The sequence below is a fragment of the Bison bison genome, unplaced genomic scaffold, assembly GCF_000754665.1.
Source record: "Bison bison bison isolate TAMUID 2011002044 unplaced genomic scaffold, Bison_UMD1.0 scf7180017864181, whole genome shotgun sequence".
NCBI classification, from domain to species: Eukaryota; Metazoa; Chordata; class Mammalia; order Artiodactyla; family Bovidae; genus Bison; species Bison bison.
The window spans coordinates 6,362,021-6,369,909 of NW_011494753.1; the positions used below are offsets into that span (position 1 = coordinate 6,362,021).

Genomic DNA, 7,889 nt, shown 5'->3' on the forward strand with positions numbered 1-7,889 from the left:
CTGCTTGCCTTCCTGCCACCACTCTGGCCCAGGAGCCCATCAAGCCTCCATCCCTTCCTAGAGCACAGAGGCTGCATGTATGCTGCCTGCCCCTCCCCTCTGCGGGTTCCTGGCTGAGTCTCAGCCTAGCTGGCTCCCTTCCTCCTTCACCTCCTCCCCCCCACCCCGGGCCACTGACTTTTCAGTAAGTGCTGCTTTGTTTATAAAGAAGCAGGATGATTCCCTTTTAATGAGGTTCTGAGAGTAGTCAAACCGAGAAGGGAAAGTGGAATAGTGGTTTCCAGGGGCTGCGGGAGGGGGAGACGGGGAATTAATATGTAATGGGCACAGGAGTTTCAGTTTGGGGAGATGAAAAAGTTCTGGAGGTGGATGATGGTGAAGGTTGCACAATAATGCGAAGGTACTTTATGCCACAAAGTCTAAAACGTGTGTGTGTGTGTGTGTGTGTGTGTGTATTTTACCACAATCTCAAAAGGAGCAGCAGAAGGAGAAATCATATTTGGACCAGACCCTGTTCCCCTCTGTGCTAGCCAGGACTATCTGCTTTGGGAGCCTCAGAATGGTGTGTTTGGGGTGGATGTGGCTGGTGTATCCTTTCAGAGGAGACAAATGCTGAGTTTCAAAGTAGGCCCAATTTGAGGGAGTGAACAACAGAAGACTGGGACAGTCTGGTGTTCTCATGCAGCCTGAGTATACAACGCAGAGTCAACGACCTCCACGTCCAAACACTGACTCACTGCCCAACGCCTGAGTGACTTTGGGCAGCATCCTTAACCTCTCTGAGCGTCCCCTTCTGTAAAATGGGAGTCACGTGTGAGGAGGGCTGGCCCAGGATTTGCAACCTACTGATACATCCCAGATGGCAAATGTTAGTCTCATACAGAACTGGAAGATGTGTATCTTCTAATCCGTCTCTCCAGAGGAAGAGGAAATGGGCCCAGAGAGGGGATTTGACGTGCCCATAGCCACAAAACCAGCCCACTACTGAACTGTGACCTCAAGATACCAAACCACCAACCCAGATCTCTCCTCACCCTCTCAGAGCTGCGGTGCAGTTCAGTGAGAGATCAGGGAACCATGTGGAAGGGACATCAGACTGCCGCGTGTCCCTCTGTGTTCTCAAACATGGTGACATAACAGGCCGCCACCAGCATCCCTCCTTCTCATCCCCTCATGGAAATTGGGATAGTCCTTCATGAGGAAGAGGGAAACTTTAGCAGCCAGTCATTTTTGTGGCCTAAGTATGGATAGAGATCGCTAACCTTTCTGCAGCTTTTGCCAGGTTCAGGTGGCTGACCTTGTATTGGGTTGGCCAAAAAAAAATTCGGGTGGGTTTTCTGAACAAACTTTTTGGCCAACCTAATCCTGTAGGCGTGTGGGAGAACGGACCTCACCTGGAGGGAATTGCCATGAACTTCTCACCTTGGTTCAGGGAAGGACCTAAGACAGTTATACCAGGGTCATACAAGACCAGGTTCTAAGTATCTTCTTTAGAGAAAAAGGTACTCTTGGTGAGGAAACCACCCCAGAAGGCAGAGGCATTGAAATGAGTTATGGAGGGTTTTAAGGAATCAGTTAGTCATGCATTTATTCATCACTCACGAGGGTAATCACTCTATGCCAGACACTGGGATAAAGGAGAGAAATCAGACAGTGTCTCCTCATCCTTAACTGGGGCATCAGGCAGGCAGTCACCATGAGGTGAGATGAAGTGCTGGGGGAGGGGACAGCAGCGAATGATGTTCCCAAGGACTATAAGGACGCCCAGGAAAGAGGCACCAAGCCTGGAGAAGGTAGAGGAGCTTCATGGAGGCGATGCTTGAGTGGTCGGGAAGATCCCCTGGAGAAGGGAATGGCTACCCACTCCAGTATTCTGGCCTGGAGAATTCATGGACTGTATAGTCCATGGGGTGGCAAAGAGTCAGACATGACTGAGCAACTTTCACTTTTACTTTCAGAAGGAGAAGAAAGCCTTTCCAAGTAGAGAAAGGGAAAGAGGCCCTCTGGTTAGCACACAGGCCAAGATGCTCTAACAAGAAAACCAAAAACGGGCTTAAACAAGGCAGGATTCATTTCTCTCTCATGGAAGGACAGGTGGAACCGGCCGTTTAGGCTCATGTGGTGATGTAGGGCTGGTGGGGACCCAGCAGTGCCTCCATCTTGTTGCCCAGCCCTCCCTAATTGAACACACTTCCCCACCACACCGACACGCCCACATTCTAGTCTTTGGGAAGAAGGAAGGAGAAGGAAGGAGGAGGAAGGGCTCACAACTGAGAGGTGGGACACAGACCTTCTCTGCTCATAAGCTGTTGGCCAGAACTTGCTCACTTGGCCACTCCAGATGCAAGGAAGGCTGGGAAATGTAGTCTTTTTCTGGGTGGCCATACTGAAATTCCAATTACTGTATGAGGAAAAAAGAGAGATTGGGGGTGGGGGAGCAGTCTTTGCCACATGTGGAGACAAGGTATAGGAGAAAGAATTGCATGTTTGTAGGTTTGCAAGTGCTTTATGTCATGACAGGAGTGCAAGAGATGACTGGAGAGGGAGGCAGAGTTCTGAGGGTCCATTCCAAGGATTCAGAGTGTATCTGTATTCAGTGGGAGCACTGAAGGTGCTGAGCCAGGGGCTGGCGCCAGTGGTAACGCAGATCTGAGCTGCGGCATTCAAGGCGGGGCTGGGGAGGGCACATGAACCGAGAGACACTTAGGGGAAGACTCTTCCCAAGGAGGCAGAGCCTTGGATTCTCAGCTCTGGAGTCTTCTCTGCTGGTAGAAGCAGGTAGAAAGAGCAGTAACCATGCCCTCTTTTCTCACTTCCTCTCCCCAGACTGTTCTTCGGATTGTGGTGCTCGGGATCTGGGATTACATTGAAAACAAGATAGAGGTAAAGACCAGTGTCCCCCGCACCCCACAGCCAGCCATCCTGGAAGCTGGAAACTGTCACTGTCCTGTCCGTCCCAGGGTGGGAGCCATCAACAAAGGCCAGCTCCCTCCCACACTGGACACACGAGTCTGTCCAGCTGTGCCTTTGGGTGGGTGGGGAAGGGAGACGACTGAGAAAGTTTCCAGTGAAAGAATATGGTCTAAAATGTCTCCTTGAAGTTCTGCAAAATTTAAAAAGTTATTCTTGAATCATTTTGGAAAACTTCTGAAATGTGTTTGAAAACAAATCTACTCTTTAAAATGGCCCCGTGGTCGGAGAGCAGAGTGAGGGGACCCTAGAAGTGCTTCTCAGCCTGGGTTTCTGCAGAGCAAACCAGTTGCTCTGTTTCATGTGAAGAAGAGGTGGGGTGTGATGGGTGGAGATGGGGTGCTGGGGAGGCTGGCTGTCCTTCCAGTTGGGTGTGCACAGGAGAAGGCAAGAAGGTCAGTGTCTGCTCCCCATTCCTCCCTCACCCCCAGCCAGCACACACTTTTTAGCCTCTTTGGGTCAAATGCTGGGAGTGGACAGAGAGGCCTGGCCTGTGGAAGTCTCAGACCAAGGCCACGCTGGGACAGGCTGACGGCAGGGCAGGGCCCAGAGCTGAAGCTTAGGCGGGGGTCCCCTCCTCTCCGAACTCTGCCTCCAGGCAGAGTTAGAGACTCAGCACCAGCCCTGGTTGAAGAAGATGCAAGCTCTGGGCTTCCCAAGGGGAAGGGGCCTTCCTTCAGCCCCTGCTGCCACTGAGAGGTTCCGAGAGGCCAGCGCAGGAACCCTGTGACATGAAGGCAAGCCTGTGCCAAGAAGAGACAAGATGCTGGAGGCAGATGCTTGAAAAAGAAGCTTGGAACAGCCCAAAGCAGCCTGAACCAAGGCTGGTGATGGACTGAGGTCACTTGGAGGAGAGACAGTGCTCAGGAGCATGTCCAGCAGGGAGAGGCCCCTGAAGGCTAGGGAGGATCAGGAGAGGTAGCCAGGGATGGACAGTGACCTTCAGAGGGGGCTGCAGGGCATCGTTGGCCAGTGCCAGCTGCCTTGCCTGACCTGGTCACTGGTTCCAGGACATTCAGGAAGGTGACCCAGGATGCTGACATCCACCTCCTCTCACAGGTGTTTGACGGGGCAGTGATCATCCTGTCCTTGGCCCCGATGGTGGCGTCCACTGTGGCCAATGGGCCCCGGAGCCCCTGGGATGCCATCAGCCTCATCATTATGTTCCGGATCTGGCGGGTGAAGAGGGTGATTGATGGTGAGTGACCCGAAGGGGCTGAGCTGGAGGCAGGAAGGGTGGCATGGCTTCTGGGGTCTCTCCCTTGTCGGGGCAGCCTTTCCTCGGTTTCCACCCCCACATCCCACCCTGTGAATACTGTGGGGCTTGACATCTGCTCAGGGAGCCCCTAATCCAGGGTCCTCATCAAACTGGGATGTGAACGGGGCCGGCTTTGGAAGGTCCACCCTGAGAAGGTGCTGGTGGATCATCTCGTCCATCGTCTCATTTCACAGGTGGGAAGGCTCAGGCCCCGAGGGAGGAGGGTCACATAGCAAAGCAGCCTTGAGCCACAAGTAGAGGCAGGATGCCCGAGGCCTACCAGTGCTCCCTTAGACATTCAGCCTCCCCCATCTGTACAGGCTCTGCTCTCAGCTCTGTCCCTGAGAACATCCGCTCCCTCCAGGGCATGAACAGTGCCTTCTGGCTCCTCTCTGCCAGCTGTGGACAGCTGGATACCCTCACACCGATGCATCCTGACAGCTCCCATTGTGAATGCTCTTCCCAGCTGTTCCCCTTTGTCCTGACACATCAGGCGTTGCTGAGCCACTGGGAGCATCATGATAGGGATGCGCTGTGTGAACAGATGGGGGTTGGATGCCACTCTCACTCTGGGTGTGAACTGGCTTCAGCAGAGACCCTGGGGACAGCGGGCCTGCTTGGGGCAGCCTCTGGGGCCTGGAGACAAGTCTTGGGCTGTCCTCAAGTTTGGAAGCAAACAGAAAAATTCTGATTTCTCTCGTCTGCATGATTCCTACAGCAGCTAGAGAACATCTGGAGGTTGGGACACTGTGGGTGGAAAGGAACTTGGAGAATTGAGACATGGAGAGTTCTAGAACATAGTGGCAAAAGAGGCATGTGACCGAGATTTCTGAAGGGTCTGGAAGGGCTGGGTTCTGAGAGGTGTGAGAAGAGTGTGAAAGGCAGAGGCCAAGGTCAGGTCAAGAGTTGATCCTGAGACTTTCCAAGAGCCCAGAGAACTGCCAGAGGAGGGGTTCGTGGGGCTGCTGCTGGCTGGGAACTCTCCAGGTTCTCCAACCCAGAGTCCAGGGGCTCTCCTCTGGGTCTCAATGTGTCTCATTTATAAATAAGTAGGATTGACTGTGAGCAACTGGCCTCAGAACAGCAGTGACTTAAAATAGAAGCCTGTTCCTCTCACATGAGAGCCTGCAGGTGGGCAGTCCAGGATCCACAGGGAGCATCCATAGTCACAGTCCCCTGTTCCTCCTGTTTTGTTGCTTTGCTGCAAAGAGCCTACTTTCCAAAGTCACCCCCACGGTCCAAGATGGCTGCGTCCATGCCTGCTCTCACATCCTCATTTCAGCCAATAGAAAGACGGAAGAAAGGAATAAGATAAAGAGTCAAAAGGAAAGCCCCAGCTGCCTTTTCTTTTTATACATCTTTACTGAGATACAGTCACATACCATAAGACTCACCCATTTAAAATGCACAACTCAATGGTTTTTAGTACATTCATAGAATTGTGCAAACATCACCAAAATTTAGTTTGGAGCACTTAAAAAATCACTTCAAAAAGAAACCCATTAGCCTCACTCTCCATTCCCCTCCAGCCTTAAGCAATTACTAATCTACTTTCCATCTCTATAGATTTGTTTCTTCTGAGCATTTCATTTAAATGATAGGATATGTAGTCCATTGTATCTGCCTTCTTTCACTTAATGGTTTCAAGATTGATCAATGTTGTAGCATGTGTACACACGTGCTAAGTTGCTTCCGTCATGTCTGACTCTTTTGTGGCCCCGTGGACTGTAGCCCGCCAGGCTTCTCTGTCCATTGCATTCTCCAGGCAAGAATACTGAAGTGGGTTGCCATTTCCTTCTCCAGGGGATCTTCCTGACCCAGGGATCAAACCCACATCTCTTTTGTTTCCTGCATTGGCAGGTGGGTTCTTTACCACTAGCACCACCCAGGAAGCCCAAGCATGCATCAGGACTTCATTCCTTTTTCTTGTGAAATGGTGACTTGCAGCCATGAAATTAAAAGATGCTTGCTCCTTAGAAGAAAAGCTATGACCAACCTAGACAGCATATTAAAAAAGCAGAGACAATACTTTGCCAACAAAGGTCCGTCTAGTCAAAGCTATGGTTTTTCCAGTAGTCATGTATGGATGTGACAGTTGGACTATAAAGAAAGCTGAGTGCAGAAGAATTGATGCTTTTGAACTGTGGTGTTGGAGGAGACTCTTGAGAGCCCCGTGGACTGAAAGGAGATCCAACGAGTCCATCCTAAAGGAGATCAGTCCTGAATATTCTTTGGAAGGGCTTATGCTGAAGCTGAAACTCCAATACCTTTGGCTACCTGATGTGAAGAATTGACTTATTTGGAAAGACCCTGATGCTGGGAAAGATTGAGGGGAGGAGGAGAAGGGGACGAAAGAGGGGTGAGATGGTTGGATGGCATCACCGATGTGATGGACTTGAGTTTGAGTAGGCTCTTGGAGTTGGTGATGGACAGGGAGGCCTAGCGTGCTGCAGTCCATGGGGTTGCAAAGAGTCGGACGCGGCTAAGCCGCTGAGCTGAGCTGCAGCACTCCATTGCATAGATGAGCCACATTTTATGTATCCATCTGTCAGCTGATGGACACTTAGGTTGTTTCCACTTTGGGCTGCTGTGGACACTTCTGTTCGAGTTTTTGTGTGGACATAGGTTTTAATTTTTCTTAGATTCCTAGGAATGAAATTACTGGGCCATGTGGTGACTCTTTGTTGAATATTTTGAAGAACTGCTGTTTTCCAGAGCAGCTGCCCCATTTTACATTCCAACCAGCAGTGCAGGAAGGTTCTAATATCTCCACTTCCTCATCAACCCCAGCTGCCTTTTAAGAAAGGCTTCTGGAAGCTGCTTCATGACACCTGCGCTTATATTCCCATTGTCCAGGATGTAGTCTCATGGCTGCTCACAGCTACAAAGGAGACTGGAAAATATAGTCCTCATACCAGGCAGCCATGCATACAGCCAGAATTACAGAAAATCCCATGGACAGAGGAGCCTGGTGGGCTGCAGTCCATGGGGTCACTATGGAGAAGGAGGAAAATGGGTCTCTCGGTCACAATGGTTAGGGTTCTAACCCTCTTATACTTTCTGGGTGCTGTTGGTACCTAGGTACCACGCCTGCCACTGCACTGCTGGATCTTCTGGGAACCACGCCTGGGCCTGAGCCTGCTGCTAGCTGGACGCTGGGACTGGCCCTTCCCCTCCCAGCCCTGCCGCTGCCGAGCTCTTCATGGGGCTGTCTCTGTCTTGCAGCCTACGTCCTGCCGGTGAAGGTGGAGATGGAGATGGTCATCCAGCAGTATGAGAAGGCCAAGGCCATCCAAGACGAGCAGCTGGAGAGACTGACGCAGATCTGTCAGGAGCAAGGGGTAATGCAAGGCCACTCTCAGTTCTGCCCGGGTCCATCCCAGGCAGAGAACGCTAGGGGTGCCTAAAGCCCCCCGCCCAAGGGTGTCAGAGCTGCAGGGGCCCTGTGGTCAGCGAGCTCCTCCGGCCCCTCCACAGACACATGGGGAGCCCAAGGCCCAGCATCAGGAGACGTGTCTCTAAGGTGACTTGTGCCCAGCCGGGCCTGGACTCAGCCCCAATTCCCAGGCCAGGCTTCTTTTCGTCTTGCTGTGGTGACCAGTCAGCTCTCCAGCCTGAACTGGCTGAGTCACCTTCTCAGTTATCAGGGTCTTCTGGGCAC

At 51.9% G+C, this 7,889-nt stretch overlaps 1 protein-coding gene across 1 annotated transcript in view; it reads left to right on the top strand.

Annotated features, from left to right (window-relative positions):
* Window positions 1-7,889, top strand: part of LOC104991045 (chromosome unknown open reading frame, human C15orf27) — a 74,328-nt gene that overhangs the window by 38,596 nt on the left and 27,843 nt on the right. Inside the window, exons 6-8 of the mRNA XM_010843406.1 lie at window positions 2,827-2,883; window positions 4,030-4,168; window positions 7,454-7,569. Of these exons, the coding sequence (XP_010841708.1) occupies window positions 2,827-2,883; window positions 4,030-4,168; window positions 7,454-7,569 (312 nt within the window). The remainder of the gene's footprint in view (window positions 1-2,826; window positions 2,884-4,029; window positions 4,169-7,453; window positions 7,570-7,889) is intronic.